At 42.1% G+C, this 17,211-nt stretch overlaps 2 protein-coding genes across 2 annotated transcripts; both read left to right on the top strand.

Annotated features, from left to right (window-relative positions):
• The first annotated feature begins 31 nt into the window (after positions 1-31).
• On the top strand, positions 32-1,369 carry LOC105024660 (liver enriched antimicrobial peptide 2). Its single transcript, XM_010894736.5, has 3 exons — positions 32-296; positions 400-563; positions 656-1,369. Exons 1-3 carry the CDS (start codon positions 231-233, stop codon positions 693-695), a joined length of 270 nt encoding a protein of 89 aa, XP_010893038.1. The 5' UTR covers positions 32-230; the 3' UTR covers positions 696-1,369.
• Positions 1,370-1,596: 227 nt separating this feature from the next.
• On the top strand, positions 1,597-16,036 carry LOC105024661 (phosphorylase b kinase regulatory subunit alpha, skeletal muscle isoform). Its single transcript, XM_010894737.5, has 32 exons — positions 1,597-1,869; positions 2,280-2,438; positions 2,793-2,840; positions 3,121-3,289; positions 3,376-3,458; positions 3,580-3,660; positions 4,098-4,196; positions 4,275-4,421; positions 4,694-4,747; positions 4,888-5,010; positions 5,133-5,228; positions 5,327-5,434; positions 6,498-6,576; positions 6,885-7,019; positions 7,776-7,885; positions 7,974-8,118; positions 8,365-8,443; positions 9,396-9,466; positions 10,010-10,174; positions 10,469-10,545; positions 10,673-10,809; positions 10,970-11,123; positions 11,350-11,429; positions 11,559-11,637; positions 11,780-11,909; positions 12,671-12,772; positions 12,895-12,998; positions 14,079-14,123; positions 14,254-14,415; positions 14,557-14,610; positions 14,743-14,943; positions 15,264-16,036. Exons 1-32 carry the CDS (start codon positions 1,792-1,794, stop codon positions 15,435-15,437), a joined length of 3,528 nt encoding a protein of 1,175 aa, XP_010893039.2. The 5' UTR covers positions 1,597-1,791; the 3' UTR covers positions 15,438-16,036.
• The last annotated feature ends 1,175 nt before the right edge of the window (positions 16,037-17,211 follow it).

Raw genomic sequence — 17,211 nt, 5'->3', positions numbered from 1 at the left:
AATAACTGGTCCACAGGGGAAATTTTATCTTTACCGTTGTCAAATATTTGACATGGCCCGTGTGAGGAAGAGAGAGAGTGAAAAGAGATAGCGAAAGAGAGCGAGTTGAGAGTGGAGTATATAAGCAGAGTTTTCTGAAATAACTTTTGCTAAGCTAAATAAAAACGGACTCCTAGCTGCCTGCCAAACCTCGTATCCCCACTTAAATATACTGAAGGATACATCCCAACATGCACAGCCCAAACTACAGCAAAACAATAGGAGTGTGTCTGGTTTCTATGATTCTTGCACATCAGGTAAAGACTTTTTGGCTATGCTTTTCACTTTCTGTTAGCAAATGTACAGATACCATGTACATCCAGTGGTATAACATTGCTGATTGTGTATCCTGTATGGCAGTTGTGTGCTAGTCCCATTGGAAGCCTTGATTCAGTGCTAAGCGTCCACCAGGGTACCAAGACCCTGGAACGGAAAGCCCGCACCCCTCTGTGGAGGTTCATAGGTACCAAGCCCATGGGGGCATACTGCCGAGACCATTTTGAGTGCTCAACCCAAATCTGCAGGTTAAATATAGCTAACTAATACATTAGACATCCATTTCATTGTTCACGTTTTTCCTTTTCTGTTTATCAACTGTCACTTTTCTCTTTTATAGAAGGGGTCACTGCGCTCTCAGTCATGCGGATCATTCCTAGACGTGGAGGAGCCAGAGGGTACTTCTCCCCAAACCGAAGACTTACTAACGCCTTCACACAGTGAATTCATCAATCCTGTCAGGAAACTTTAAAGACATGGTGAAGCCTATCAAAGTGCAAACTGTTTTTATAATATTTTTTATGAAGGCCTGGGATTTAATGTTTTGAAAATGTCTTTCTCAAATTGGGGTATAGTCAACTTACATGACCTTAAATAGCACTTTAACTTATATTTCAAAATACGTACTGTATAATGCTCCATCTCAAAACAGTGATCACCAGTCAACATTATATTTTTCACTATGTTTTTGGTAACCTTTACGACAGGGCGAAATTGACATTTAGCATGCAACATTTTCTGATAGGAAGAGTGTACTTAGAATATGAACCTTTCATCGATGTACTGTTCATATAGGCTACGTTAATGTACTGTAACAATTTTTGCTTACTCAGGTCATTTTGGGATTGTCCATAGAAATTCTATTATCAAGAAGCATAACGTCCCATGGATTTGAAAAAGAAATAACGCACCAGTGATTTTCTCCCAAATGAAAGCAATAGATAAATATTTGTTTATGAGCATATTGTAAAGTCAATGTGTCTGTCCACATGCAACCTGTTCCACTAAAGAAGACAAACTAAAAGTTGCAAAAATAAAAGAAACCTTCTGCTAAGTTTCATCTTCTTGTTAATACAATGACACTTTGGATGTTACTGATGATTGAAGTTAAAATATTTTATTTAAAAGTTAATACTCAATTAACTTAAACCCATTGCATGATTCATATATTCTTATTATAGTTGTGCATTACTGTTGCAAAAATAGGTATTTATACTTTTACAACATCTAAAATCAGTTTAACATCCATTTCATATTTGACTTGATGATGCTGTTTATACATGTTGAACTGGATAGGCCTAATGCAGTAGCAGTCACTGGTGGTGTAATAGATACCATGACCAGAACACTCTCTCCTAGACCCTGACATTTGCTTCCCTCTCATGTTCTTATCCAATGGTGTGACTATAACCCTCTCTGTTAGAGAGAATTTCCCCAAGCGTTCAAGGCAGGAAGTCACACAAAACTAGCAACGTCATGAGGAGCCGAAGTAATTCTGGGGTGAAACTCGACAATTATGTACGGATGGTTAGCAAAACGATACTCTGTCACCAGGTGAGTCTACTTAAACCCCGTCACAACGGTGTGTTTGCTCTTGTCTTGCTATGACTGCAGTAGCATTCTCATGCACAGAGTTCAGCTCATGTTAACCAAATGTGAATTCATATCTTGATTTATTTTTGGAAACAAATATTTTGTAACAGTCTGCAAATGAACTGTGGTTACAATTAACCTACTGGGACTCGTAAATTGTGTAAATGATTTTGGATTTTTGAAATCTACAAAAAATTATTGGAAGAAATAAACCATTAACAATCTCCATCTATATTTTAATTATTGTAAATGAGTGGTAATGCACTTAAATGGGTTTCATGTTTCATGTATATTAGGTACAGTATGTATTTAATCCTAATCTAATGATGCTGAATGTGACTGAGGAGATATTATGTTGGTGTTATGATCAGGATCCAGTGACGGGGCTTCTCCCTGGGGACCTGGGTAATCATCACGCCTGGGTACGGGACAATGTCTACTCAATCCTGTCCGTCTGGGCCCTCAGCCTGGCCTACCGTAAAAACGCTGACCGGGATGAAGACAAGGCCAAGGCCTACGAGCTGGAACAGGTGTGGCATAGCTACCAACAGCACCCGTCTGTCTCAAAACAGGACTCTTTATGAAATTTGAATGGAACTAAAAGTGGTATTTACGCAATGCCTGGCTGTGACTGTAACCCCTATAATTATCCTCACAGATGTCCCAGGCATAGGGCAGATCATTATGCCGGCAACAGGATTCGTGTGTGTATGTGTTTGCGTGTTTCTGTTGCAACAAGGAAATTCTAGCAGGCACGCCATTTAGCTGGGAACAGGTTTCCGGTTACGTTGAATCTGCTGGCAGATAGACTATGTTGAATGTCATGGTAAGACAGTTTGCTGACTGCCGTCTCACGCTGTCTGTCTCTGGCTTTCTTTCCACAGAATGTAGTGAAACTCATGAGGGGCCTCCTGCAGTGTATGATGAGACAGGTAGGCAGGCAAGGACTGAGACATTCAGAAGAGAATAGTTGAACTACACTTCAGTTTGCTTGCCGGTCTGTTTATCATCAAAGGAATTCAAAGGAAAGGTCACTCTGTTGAAATGAACCCTTGAGATTAAGTCAGTCGATCAACACATATTTTACAGAACTTGACTGGTGGCAATTCATGCAGTATGATATTCAACACTGCAGTTAAAAATGTTATGGTGATAAAAACTTCAAATAAATTTTCTCCATGGTATGGATGGTTGTTCAATATTTCTCCTCAGCTAGACAAAGTGGAGATGTTCAAATACAGCAAGAGCACTTCTGACTCCTTGCACGCCAAGTATAACTCCCAAACCACTGCCACAGTGGTGGGAGACGAAGAGTGGGGCCACCTTCAGGTGGATGCCACCTCCATCTTCCTGCTGTTCCTGGCTCAGATGACTGCATCAGGTAAACTGATCTCTGCGCCCTATCCTCCTCTTAAACCTCAACTTGCAGCCGATCTTCTGTCATTCCTATCCCACTGTCATTGGCAGGCCTTCACATCATCTACACTCGAGATGAAGTCGACATCATCCAGAATCTCATGTTCTACATCGAGGATGCATACAAAGTCGCAGTAAGTCATCCTTTTGACGTTCTGTTTCCTTTTAGTGTTTTTAATCAGAGTGCTTTGATAGTCTTTGGTCAGGAAAGGTTAACCGGTTGTTCTTTAGTTGGATTCTTCTTGGTTTTCTTAGGATTTTGGAATGTGGGAACGCGGGGACAAAACAAACCAGGGGATTCCAGAGATCAACGTCAGCTCAATCGGCATGGCAAAAGTAAATTGCATTTCACGCAATAAAATCCAACATGTGTATCAAGATTTGTTGGCTTGTTGGAATAATACATATAGACCACTGTTAACAGTGCAGAGTCAGCAGAAATCACATTTACATTTTATTTGTATAGCTGATATGCTTATACAGAGCAATTTACATAAGTGAGAGCATACATTTTCATGTTTTATGAGTACTAGCTCCCCTTGTAATCAATCCCACAACCTTGGCTCTGATACGTGAGCTATAAGGGACACCAATAAAATGCAGCCAATTATCAATGACCTTCCTCTTCTCTTCTAGCACCTAGCCACTTAATTATGACATTTACAGTGGATGATCTCCATGAGTATTATTTCATTATCATCGTAATGTGCACACATTAACAAAGCTATTGTCATTTTAACAACAGCAATCTGTTTCCCCATGTGTGGCTGCAGGCTGCTCTTGAGGCCCTGGATGGGCTCAATCTGTTTGGAGCCAAAGGCGGTCATGAATCTGTAGTTCATGCGCTAGCCGACGATATTCAGCGCTGCACGGTAAGGCTTCTGAAGACCACCGTTTCAAGTCGTTAAAGAGTAACTAACGCTGTGTTTTCTCTCGCTTTACACCTTCAGTCCATCCTCAGTTCCATGCTGCCAAGAGCCTCCATGTCCAAAGAGGTGGACGCCGGAGTACTCTCTGTAATCTCTTACCCAGCTTTTGCTGTCGAAGACATTGACATTGTTAATGTCACCAAAGAGGAAATTATCACCAAGTTGCAGGTGAGGATGTCCTCATCCTTGTTTGGAGTTAATTCACCATTGTGCATTATACTGTAAATCAACTATTTAACAGTATTGTGTACTGGCAAGGAGAATACAGTGTGTGACACGTGTGGTGTTTTGGAATAGGAGAATACTAATATGGTTGGTTCAGTACGTCAACAATCTGATCACTGTAAGGGTTACAATGAATCACAAGGTGGTGACACGATGGTGTGGACGCGTGGCCCATGTAATCCATCTGTCATCGTGTGCCTCGGTCTTCTTCTCAGGGGAGATATGGATGCTGCCGGTTCCTCAGAGATGGACACAAAACCCCAAGAGAGGTGAAAATGACCCATATTTAATGAAAACTCCAAACTGCCTCATTTTGACTCAGACGAATACCTACCCTCACCGCCTTTCTCCTAACCCATAAATGTTGGATTTATTCTGTTGGTCGTTTTTTCACTCCTACATCTTCTAGGATCCTAATCGCATATACTACGAGTCGTCTGAGTTGAAACTCTTTGAGAATATTGAATGTGAGTGGCCCCTGTTCTGGACTTATCTCATTCTGGATGGGATCTTCATCAACAGCCCTGAGCAGGTCAGTCACGGGGATATGGGACGGAAAGTCCCTTGGGTGACGGCAGCATCCTGAAACTAAATCCATTACTTTGGGTCATTTCTGGATTCTATTTCGATCTTGAGTTTGTCCTGAATCTTCAGGTGCAAGAATACAGAGAGGCCCTGGAGGCCATTTTGATCAAACAAAAGGACGGCATCAATCTGGTTCCTGAGCTCTACAGCGTCCCGCCAAACAAAGTGAGGCCACACATTACTTAATTAAAAACAGCAATATTTGAGTCTTCTTTAAAATGTACAGCGGGTTAAATGTGCAACGTCCGCATTGTTTGTAACAGGTAGACGAGGAGTATGCAAATCCCCATTCTGTTGAGAGGGTTCCCATGGGAAAACTACCTATTAAATGGGGACAGTCTCTGTACGTACTGGGAAGCCTGCTGGCTGATGTAAGTTCATCTTTTCAATGCTTTATATATACCACCCAGCATCAAGCAAGGCGTTAATTAACCTTGACGGTGGATGTGTCATTTTGTAGGGCCTTTTAACCTTGCGGGTGGATGTGTCATATTGTAGGGCCTATTAACCTTGAGGGTGCCTGTGTCATTTTGTAGGGCCTTTTAACCTTGAGGGTGGATGTGTGGTTTTGTAAAGCCTTTTAACCTTGTCGGTGGATGTGTGGTTTAGTAGGGCCTCTTAACCTTGAAGTTGGATGTGTCGTTTTGTAGGGCCTTTTAACCTTGAAGGTGCATGTGTGGTTTTGTAGGGCCTTTTAACCTTGAGGGTGCATATGTGGTTTTGTAGGGCCTTTTAACCTTGAAGGTGGATGTGTGGTTTCGTAGGGCCTCATAAACTTGAAGTTGGATGTGTCGTTTTGTAGGGCCTCTTAACCTTGAAGTTGAATGTGTCATTTTGTAGGGCCTTTTAACCTTGTAGGTGTGTGTGGTTTTGTAGGGCCTTTTAACCTTGAAGGTGGAAGTGTGGTTTTGTAGGGCCTCTTAACCTTGAAGTTGGATATGTCGTTTTGTAGGGCCTCTCAATCTTGAAGTTGGATGTGTGGTTTTATAGGGCCTTTTAACCTTGAAGGTGGATGTGTGGTTTTGTAGGGCCTCTTAACCTTGAAGATGTGTCGTTTTGTAGGGCCTCATAAACTTGAAGTTGGATGTGTCGTTTTGTAGGGCCTCTTAACCTTGAAGTTGGATGTGTCATTTTGTAGGGCCTTTTAACCTTGTAGGTGTGTGTGGTTTTGTAGGGCCTTTTAACCTTGAAGGTGGATGTGTGGTTTTGTAGGGCCTCTTAACCTTGAAGTTGGATATGTCGTTTTGTAGGGCCTCTTAATCTTGAAGTTGGATGTGTGGTTTTATAGGGCCTTTTAACCTTGAAGGTGGATGTGTGGTTTTGTAGGGCCTCTTAACCTTGAAGATGTGTCGTTTTGTAGGGCCTCTTAACCTTGAAGTTGGATGTGTCGTTTTGTAGGGCCTTTTAACCTTGTAGGTGTGTGTGGTTTTGTAGGGCCTTTTAGCCCCAGGGGAGATTGATCCTCTGAATCGACGGTTGTCCACTGTGTCCAAACCTGACGTGGTGGTTCAAGGTGAGATGATTTCTCCGGACGGGTTGGAAAAAAACGCAAGATATTGACGCCAGAAAGAGACTACATGTATTTTGCTATCATAATGTGTGGACTAATCCAATTCAGCGTAATTAAAGCCATTAATAACAGAGCTCATTGGAATATGATTAACCTGCCGCAGTAGTTCACATCATTACCTCTTAGTTCCTTGTTTAAATTATTTAGAACACACACTGGAGCCTCTGCTCAAGCATAAGTGCTTAATAACGGAAGCTGCCTTTAAGCTATATTTAAATAGACGTGTTCCTCCCTGTCTGGTTTGCTTTCAGTGTCTATCTTTGCTGAGACGGAGCATATCAAAAATCTGTTGCTGAAGCAAGGGATAGATGCTGAGACCGTAGAGGACATTCATCCTATCAGAGTCCAACCGGCCAGGGTGTTGAGCCACATCTATGCAAGGCTAGGTGAACTGAACATTACACCTAGAGATGTATCAAAAGGACATAAATACAGCTTTATGTTTGTGTCACAGATGCCTCATCCACCATCAGAAAGATTGCTACAGCAGGAGAATGTTGAATTGTTTTGTAAATTATATTGAATGGATCTGTTCTTTTGTAGGGGTTGATGCATTTTTAGTTTAGGAAAAGTCAACCCGGACACCTTAAAGAAACCCCACTGTCACAGTTCAGGGAAGGCAGGACACGAGGCACAGAGCGAGTACTGGGAAACATCCTTTTGATATCTTTCTTCCACAAACAAAAATTACAAAAGGAGCAGCAACCCACAAACTGAGGCACGGCACAAATGGCACAAATGTAGATCCACAAAGCATGAAGAAACAACCAAAGTTAAATTGGGTCCCCAATTAGAGGCAACGTGGAGCAGCTGCCTCTAATTGGGGCCAACCAAAACAACAGCGTGGAGATGCCTAGAGGCACCTCTGCGATCATGCCCTGACTGTAGCCCCTAGGTACATGGAGATGCCTAGAGGCCCCCAGTCAGGACCTGACATGCTTTAGAGTTCCTAGCAACAATACCATTTTACATTGTCTGTTGTTTCTGTTTCCTGCTACACGATCAAATTCAGTTATTGCACCTGTGATAGCTTTTTGTGATAGCAATATTCTGAGACAATTTCTGTTATGTCTAGGCCAGATTTAGAACTAAAACATATGCCCATGGTTGTCCCAGTAAGTCTTCATGGTGTTGGCCTGCAGGTCGTAACCAGAGACTTGGCCTCAGTGGAAGACCATACAAACGTATAGGCACCCTGGGGACATCCAAGTTCTACATCATACGTAACACTGTCTTCTCCTTCACGCCCCAGGTGGGTTAAAGCTCTGTCTATACGTGTTGTGTGAGAGAGCTGCCAGCTGGCAATGACACTCTCCCTGTCACTCTCTCCCTATGGCCAGTTCATTGATCATCAGGAATTTTACTTGGCATTGGACAACCACATGATATTGGAGATGCTGCGCAATGACCTGTCCTACCTGGCTTCCCGTTGGAGAATTACCGGATGTCCCACCGTCACCTTCCCCATCTCATCCAACATGCTCAGTGAGTCACCTGACCAGGCCACGCCCCCCTCATGACCGCCTAAAGAAAGGGTATATGCAGTGCCGGCCCTAGCCTTTTGGGGGCCCTAAGCAACATTTTATTTTGGGGCCCCCCTCTCCCCTAGTGGTCCGGGGCTCACTAGCAGTCCGGGACCCCTTGGCGGTCGGGGGCCCTAAGCGGCCGCTTATGTCGCTTATGACATGTCGCTTATGACTTAGCAATCCACTCTCTGGAACTGTATTACAGCTGATGACCACAAAGAGCTGGACCCTGCAGTATTAGCAGTTCTGAGGAAACTACAAGATGGCTACTATGGAGGAGCAAGGTAAGATGTGGCTCATAAAATTTTGGGTTGGTCGATATCAGTGATAATATTGACGCTTCTTGAAGTATTTCTGTTTGTGATATAATATTAGTTGTAGTAGTAGGGGTAGCAGTAGTAATGGTAGTTGGAGTAGTAGTCATGATAGGAGGGGTGGTAGTATTATTAGTGGTAGTAGTAGTATTGTTATTAGTAATAGTAACTGTATTATTATTTGCAGTAGTATTAACAGTGGTAATGGTTTTGTTACTATTATAAGCGGTAGTAGTAATGGTTGTAGTAGTCTAGTGACTGTTAAGGTGACTGTAAAACCTACCTAGTTCCAACAGTCTTGATCACTTCCCAGTCTGCCTAATATACATTTCTTACTTCAAGCCCGGTCTGTGCTACGCCTTGGAGAACATCTTACATTAAGTCTAACGATTCATTCAAACTAAAATGACTTTAATCGATATGTAGTGCATAAAATTCAGTGAATCAGGCTCTATTGGCTATATTTCTGGCTATCTATTTGCGTGTAGTCTGGAAATCATGTGATTTCCTCCTGCTTACACCAATGACAATGTGGCATCTATTCCATGTACACTATCTGCATTATTATTTTCAATGTCTCCTGAACTTATTTTAAATGTCTTGTGCTAGTAAGGTATTCTGCTGGGCATCCATCAGTCATTTCTCTTCAGGTTTAATAAAGATTAGATTTGATTGGTGATCGAAGTTTAAATGGTTCATTCCTAGTTATTCCTAGTATGTTTATGGTTTAAACCAGTGATCTCTGAAGTCCACTGGCATATTCACAAAAGTAGTTTTAAGGTATAAATACTAATTATTACTAAAACATATTTTTTCCCAAACTGGAGACATTTGAAAGTTATTTAGGTGTTCAATTTCTAAAGTTGTCTTGCTTTCTGCAAGCACATTTAATGACATTATTTGCTCTTACCTTCTGATCCAGGATTCAGACCGGGAAACTGTCCAAGTTGAAGAATACTTCCTGTTGCTCTCAAATGTCCTTTATGGACGATGGTGAGCAGGGTGGTGACTGCAGTGGTCACCATGACAACAGTGTCTATGTGTTTGCAATGCTGTTGGAGCTATTCATGGCAGTTTAACACCGTAATAATAGTAATAGGATGGTTAAAACTTGAGGATGTAACATTTGTCTAACACAAAAGATCTTGGGAGCTTAAAGCCAATCTTTAGCTAAAAGTATTAGTTTCCACATTGCCATCAAACTGTTGTCAAGACAACACAAACAAGTCTACTTTGATTGTATGGCTCAAATCCCACACATTCTCAGCTAATCATCAGAAATTCTCCTTGCTGTTTCCATGGGGCAACTGAATTGCCAGTTGTCAGTGTGCGCTTTTTCATTAGTAAGTTGTATTGTCTATATCTAACAGATGGTGGCTTTATTTAGTAGTTGTGTTTCCAAGCCTGTCAGTGGTTATGGCTTCTTCAGTTATCTTATCTAGTTACCTGAGTGTGCTGGCTGCATGTGTCAGTCATTTTGGAAGCATGCTTATGCATCCCAGTAATTTAGCTGCATGCATGTCTCACCCTTTCCAGCGGTGGATGACCTGGCAAAGTACCTGGACCAGTTGCTTTCTGTGCCAAAGCACAGCGAGACGATCAGCTCCCATAAAGGCGGACTGAACCGTTTCCGGGCTCTGGCCAGAAAGACCTGTGATATGGTATCACTGGTACACAAAGCCAGGGAACTCGACGTCCAAAGTAAGCTACAAGAGCTCTTCCTGTTATTTGTGGAGAACTTGCATGGTGAAATGTATCTCAGGTGTAAGACTCTGGTGTCGTGTTTAACCTCCAGACCACACATGCCTCCCTAGGCCAAATGTCTGGGCCCTGTCTGTCTCCACATGTCTATTGCCCTATTGCTTCCTACTGTCCTGTGATTAAAATAATCCCTAACTACAAATATACATCGAAACATCACACAAGCATCAGCACGCACACAGCTTCCCTATTGATGCGTGGACTCAATGCTTTTTAAGTCCTCTCTCTCCACAGACGTGTACCTTTACCTCCCTACCAGGCTGTTCTGCGCCCCTCAGCCAGGCCTTCACCTGGAGAACGGAGATGGGATGGTACGCGCCTTTGTCGACGTCATCTTTGTGGTTTATCAAACAGGCTAGTGTTGTATCATCCGCTGGGTCCTCATGACACAGTCGCTGGCATGACGGGCATTATATGTATCATGGTTCTGTCTCCCAGGTGACCGCTCCGGCCCAGATGAACCTGCCCAGGGACACAAAGGGAGATATAGACTACCAGGCCCTGGTACAGGTGCTGAAGCAGACCCGAAGCCTACAGGACCAGGCAGACATCTTGTACATTTTGTTCAAGGACAAGTAGGGATCACTACTAAAGCAGTCATCCCTTATTGTAACACTTGATGAGTTTTAATGAGCCTGACTTACAGGTATATTTGTGTGTGTGTGTGTCTGTGTGTGTGTGTGTCTGTGTGTGTGTGTGTGTGTGTGTGTGTGCGTGTGTGTGCGTGTGTGTCAGGGGTATGATTTGGGACACTAAGTTACACGGCGAAGGCTCCACTGTCAGACGGCTGCTGAGCAATCTGTATGACAAGGCTGGGAAACTCAAACACTGGGGCCTCATCCGCATGATCTCCGGCTTGCTGAAGAAGAAAGTGGATGAGCTGGAAGAGGTGCCCGTCCGCTCATCTCAACGTCACACCTTTAATAGGACCGTTTGCATGTGAACCTTCAGAACGGTTTATTCATTTAACCCTTGTTGATTGACGCCCCGTTATTCAGGTTAGAAAACACACACTGTTGCTAATGATCAATGCTGAAAAGTATTCAGATTTGTTTTTATTTAGTTTTCTGACATGTTTACTTTTTACCCTTGAACTTCTTTTTATTTGTTGGCAGGCCTGTTCAGATCTGCTTGCCCATCAGAAGCACCTGACAGTGGGTCTCCCCCCTGAGCCAAGAGAGAAGACCATTTCAGCGTGGGTTTCCCCCATTCAACACACCTGGCATCTTCATGATCGTTTTTAATCCTATATTTATTGAATAAAAGACATAAGAAAGACATGACTAATCTTGATAAGCAGTAGGTTTTAATTATCTCCACACAGACCCATGCCTCCTGACAAGTTGGCTAAACTGATTGACGTGGCCAGTGAAAATAATCTGATCATCGCTGTTCTTACTCAGGTAATAAAAAAACATTGCCATCCATTGATCAGATGTAATTAAATAACACTGCCATTTTCAGTGCAATGATTACTAGTCCCAGCTGTATAGTATTGATTGGTTTGACCACTTATTGTAAACGGGCGTTCATGTTCTCCTGAAGGAGGTAATGGTGTTCCTGGCGATGTGTATACGCACCCAACCCAGCCTCTTCAGTGAGATGTTCCGTCTCAGGACCGGTCTCATCATCCAGGTTATGGCTACTGAGCTGGCCCAGTCTCTCAACTGCTCTGGTGCGAAAAACACTGTGGTAACCTCAGTCATCCCTAAGTAAAATTCGATTGGAAAAGTTTCAAATTTTTCTCTTTTACTTCTGGGCAGAGTAACGTTAACAGTTCTGATTAACTTCTAACAAAATGAAAGAAGAAAATTATCGTCACACGTGAACATTTTTCCAGGTCAAATGTCTGATAAATATTTCAGTTTTTTACATTATGGTTTAGATTAAAGCCGTTGTTGTGGCTGTGGAATCTAGGGGGCCTCTTTGTCAGTAACAAACGGCTTGAAAATCACTGCACCAGTATAAACACTACTTCTAATGCCATGAGAAAATACATTTTACAGTTTTATCTGTATTTGAATGCAATTCAAATCTTGAAATTGTGATGACAAGCCATTGTGTTGCCTAATGTGAAGTGGGTTAGCATTGTGTTGTCTAATGTGAAGTGGGTTGTTAGGTATCAGTACCCAGTCTAGTACCCAGGATGTTTTGAAAATCCCAGAGTGGAAGAGAGACTATGCCAGAGCAGAAAGTACCCACCCACTAGAGTTGTAGTCTTTTAAGAAGATGAAACATTTTGACATTGTGTACATTTATCAATATATTTGCTAATAGAACATTGCTGAAAGACAATCAAGGAAAAATGTGAGTTTTTGAGAAAGCATTGAAAGCTCCCAGGACACAGTGGTCTCCATTATAGTTAAATGGAAGAAGTTTGGAACCAGCATGACTCCTCCTCCAGCTGGCCTTGGTGTGTTTCTGTGTGTGTTTCAGGTGAGGAGGCCACTGAGAGCCTGATGAACATGAGTCCGTCCGAGCTGAAGAACCTCCTGCATCACATCCTCAGTGGGCGAGAGTTTGGGCTGATGAAGAGTGGTGAGTGACACTGGCGTCATCGTTAACGTACCATCAGACGTTTCTGTCTTCCTTTTTGTTTGTCAAGTAGTCTTTCAAATGTGTCTGTGTTGTTCTTAAAGTGAATGATTTTGTATTTGCAGTTCGTTCTGGGGCCGCACTTACAGATTCTATTGTCATCCAGGATATTTCTCCAAACACAAAGAGTGTGGGCAAGTCCAAACATAAGAGACCAGTCAATATGTTGGTAAGGACAATGTATTACCACTTCATACAGGAACAATAGGGATGAAGTTGTAAAACCGACTGTTCCTACATCCACACTTGCCAAATAGGGCACAATTGAGAAAGCGTATGTGTTCAAGTGGAACCTGTTTATATAATGAACAGGTCCAACACCAAGCACAGTCCTACTGGAGGCATCAAGTTCAAACGTCCAAAGGGATCTGGTTACTTTTATATATACCTCCAGCTGATGTCCCTCGATTCTTTCAGTAGAGCAATGGATTGCAATGCTGTCATTTCTGTATTCTGGGAGATTGTGATTCACGGTCTTGTGAAATGTGTTTACAGGGCATATGAGATTAGGATATTTGCTTGGCTTCTGTGCTGTCGCAACTTGTAATTAAACATGTTTGTTCAATGTTAAATCGAATGGTTGATTTGAATGTAATGGACAGTTCCACTATTATTTATTTATCGCAGGTCCACCAGGTAAGTTGACTGACAATGCATTCTCATTTCCAGCAACACCATGGGAAATAGTGCATTATACGATGTATTCTCATTTTTAAATTGAGGTTGTCCTTGTACCAAACTTGGGTTTAGGTCATGTTTTAGGTACTGTATATTAGATGTTTAGAGACTTGTATATTTATTGTGGTTTAGGTCATGTTTTAGGTACTGTATATTAGATGTTTAGATACTTGTATATTTATCGTGGTTTAGGTCATGTTTTAGGTACTGTATATTAGATGTTTTGATACTTGTATATTTATTGTGGTTTAGGTCATGTTTTAGGTACTGTATATTAGATGTTTAGATACTTGTATATTTATCGTGGTTTAGGTCATGTTTTAGGTACTGTATATTAGATGTTTTGATACTTGTATATTTACCCCTGGAATAGAAGCAAGTGATATTGGCAGTAACTAATAGCTCTTGTATTAAAAAACAAATCCTATGTATGTTTTCCCAGAATTAATACCAATGTTTTTTCAAGAAAAAGAAAATAACTACTCTACATAATCAATGGAAATCAATACTGATATATCATTGAAGATATATGAATGTCCTGACACTGACCCTCATGAATTGTGTGTTGCAGTCTTTATCAGTGCATTCCCTTGACATTGAACACATCGAATCCGGGGTGAGTGGCTTGGGTCAAAGAGGACAGGCAGTAGGAGCCTGTAAAGCATCATGAATATTCATTGTATGTATATCAAATACACTGCACTTACAATATAGGAAACATTCTCTTTGCCGCTGGTATTCCCCAGCGTTACAGACTCCCATCCATCGAGTTGTTCCAGGACCCTGCAGGACGGAGACCAATGAGAGACGGCCGACAGGGCCAGTGGTTACGGAGGAGACGTCTAGACGGAGCCCTCAACAGAGTGCCGGTCGGCTTCTACCAGAAGGTCTGGGCCATCCTCCAGAAGGTGAGACGCTCTGGGAGACGGGGGACAAGTGAGGGTCCTCTTCTTCTTGCATAGCGAAGTATGAACTCAGTCCAGCTGATACCTATACTGAACATGCATACTTGTGCATGGAATAAAACAGCTACCTTTTTTTTTTTTCAGTGTGATGGTCTGTCCATTGAGGGCACCGTTCTTCCAGCTTCAACCACGCGAGAGGTACGGCAAAAAATCAGCCGTACGCCTTTGATTTCATCAGAATGATTAAAGCTAAATGAATCAAACTATTTTGTCTCACCTTAGACTTGTCCTCTTGATTGCCTATTTGTTAACCCCTGTTGTCAATAACAGATGACGCCTGGCGAGATCAAGTTTGCGGTGCACGTGGAGACGGTGCTGAACCGTGTTCCCCAGCCGGAGTACCGCCAGCTGCTGGTAGAGGCCATCCTGGTGCTCACCCTCCTGGCTGAGGTGGAGCTGGAAAGCATCAGCAGAGTCATCCACGTAGAGAAGATCGTCCACATGGCCAGCGACATGTTCTATGACGACCAGGTCAGCCATAGGTCATACACTAGTCCTGCTTCACTTTGCCAGAAAGGGAAAAAAAAACATTTTCATTCAAATATTTCTAGTGGAAAGACGAGTTCATATGTGGATTGTCTAGTGGGAATTATTACATTGTTTATTGGGCTTTGATCATCCAGCTACTGTTCAGGTGCTATTTATTAATTTGCCATGTGTTTATACTTACTATATGTATGGAGTTGGTTAGTTTCCTGTAAACCACTAGATGTTTCTTTAGGGGACAAAACACAGAACGACCGGAATACTTTTCAATATCATGCGTACACTGTATCCAATCGCCTCTGCAGAAAGTGCTAGGGGCTGACCACATCCTTCTGGAGCGAGATCAAGCCAATGGGATCTGCAGGCTGCTGTACGACAGCGCCCCTAGTGGCCGCTTTGGCTCCATGACATACCTCTCCAAAGCTGTGTGCGTGTACGTCCAGGACTTCCTGCCCAGCGGTGCCTGTGCCATCCAATGAGCCTCCACGTTGCCATGTCCTCCAATTGGCTTTCAACAATGCTTACCTTAGCAGGGATTAGGATTTAAGATTTTATCATTGTCGTCCAACCTTTTTCTCGTGAAGGTTAATTTGTTTTGATAGATCACGTACAGCAGCATGACTATGCCTGACATTGACTGGAAGACAATCCCTATGAGGGGTCTCAGTGTTTTAAATACCAGGCTATTCTGATAACATAGCTGATTCTTATTCAAATGCATGTGGAGATTTCCAGGCGTGTTACTATTCACAGCAGATACTTCATGTTTGTGACAGAAATATCGTTCTGTCCACTCATGTCATAGTGAGCGATTGCTGCATTACTCGTTTTTCTGAATGCAGCTTCCTTTGCTGCCTTAGAAAAGGGTCCTTTTCATTTGTGTTTTTGTGACAGTTGTACTGTAAGGATGTGTCATTTTCCTGTGTTTTTGTGACAGTTGTACTGTAAGGATGTATCATTTTCCTTTGTGTTTTTGTGACAGTTGTACTGTAAGGATGTGTCATTTTCCTTTTGTGTTTTTGTGACAGTTGTACTGTAAGGATGTTTGACTGATAAAGTGCTTTTTCTCTCCACCATACTCTCTTATCCATCTCCCATGATGCTCCAATAATTATTCATGAGTAGGCATACGATGCTTTAACCTTATGGTACTACCTCTTCAAGGTGATTTCCATTATATCCTACAGAAAAGTGCATTGCTCATCCACCTCCAAGCTGTCTCCCCTGCCCCCGGTCAATGCTACAGATGCTAATATGAGCAGCAAGATGACTGCTGGTAAATAAGCACATCAAGCTGAGCGACATATGACATTTTATTACATTTTCTTCCAAAAACAACAACCTCTGCATTTTAAAATAAAAACCAATTGTTTATAACAATGTAACTTATCATCGACAATACAGAGTATTATCAATCCATTTGATGTACAAAAAGAAATGAAAAATCAAAAAAAGGTATGGACCGTCGCTTCCCAAACAGGAAATCCTGCTTTGTTCCCTCACAGGAAGAGATGTACAATATGATAAACCGTATACTACACATACAGCAGCAGGTGAACTGTGCTCACAATGTGAAATATGCATATTTTATACATAGACAGAGTACGTCAGGCAAAACGTGAAAATGCATGTTTGTTGACATCTTTCAATTGCCAAAAGATATGAGTGAGAATTTCCACTGCAAATACAAAGGGAACAAAAAGAAGCTTAATGGCAATGACATGGCCCAGTGGCGAGGGCACGAGACTAAACATACTCGGAACAAAATGTCGGCAGAGTACTCAAAAACAAAAAAGAGCAAGCGTTCAACCAATGTATTGAAATGTATGCACAAGACTTTATGTCCGGCTGGCTACGTATGCGATGCACGGCATTTGCGTCGTTTCACAAACATGTGGTCTCATAATGGAAGTGATATCTGAAAGAGCTTCCTCGTTGCATTTCCAATGCAAAACAGACATCATACAGTCATATGTGATGGGACACACATTTATGAATATCGATGAATGCTTAATGTAAAGAGGTAAGTAAAATCCCATGGAGAAATTCCTAAACATTTGCAAACACACCGGTAAGTGAAATTTCACATATGGTCATGCTTTTTTACCGGGCACACAGGTCAAGAAAAAGACAACACTAATCATGCAAAAAAGACTTGTTTTTCCGAAATCAAATTCCTCCAAATTGGATATCAGCAATGTGACTTTGAGAGAAGCTGCGCTTGATGACTTTGGTGCAAAATGTTCCTGTACG

This window comes from Esox lucius, chromosome 7, assembly GCF_011004845.1.
Source record: "Esox lucius isolate fEsoLuc1 chromosome 7, fEsoLuc1.pri, whole genome shotgun sequence".
NCBI lineage: Eukaryota > Metazoa > Chordata > Actinopteri > Esociformes > Esocidae > Esox > Esox lucius.
Note: the sequence above shows the minus strand (reverse complement) of the source record. Positions and strands in the feature narration are given on the sequence as shown.

Bases quoted from the DNA above. Each gene is read 5' to 3' on its own strand.
- LOC105024660 (XM_010894736.5), top strand. From the start codon at position 231: ATGCACAGCCCAAACTACAGCAAAACAATAGGAGTGTGTCTGGTTTCT. The intron at 297-399 runs GTAAAGACTTTT...CCTGTATGGCAG, and splicing joins CTATGATTCTTGCACATCAG to TTGTGTGCTAGTCCCATTGG. The intron at 564-655 runs GTTAAATATAGC...TCTCTTTTATAG, and splicing joins TGCTCAACCCAAATCTGCAG to AAGGGGTCACTGCGCTCTCA.
- LOC105024661 (XM_010894737.5), top strand. From the start codon at position 1,792: ATGAGGAGCCGAAGTAATTCTGGGGTGAAACTCGACAATTATGTACGG. The intron at 7,020-7,775 runs GTGAACTGAACA...GTTGGCCTGCAG, and splicing joins CCACATCTATGCAAGGCTAG to GTCGTAACCAGAGACTTGGC. The intron at 14,416-14,556 runs GTGAGACGCTCT...TTTTTTTTTCAG, and splicing joins TCTGGGCCATCCTCCAGAAG to TGTGATGGTCTGTCCATTGA.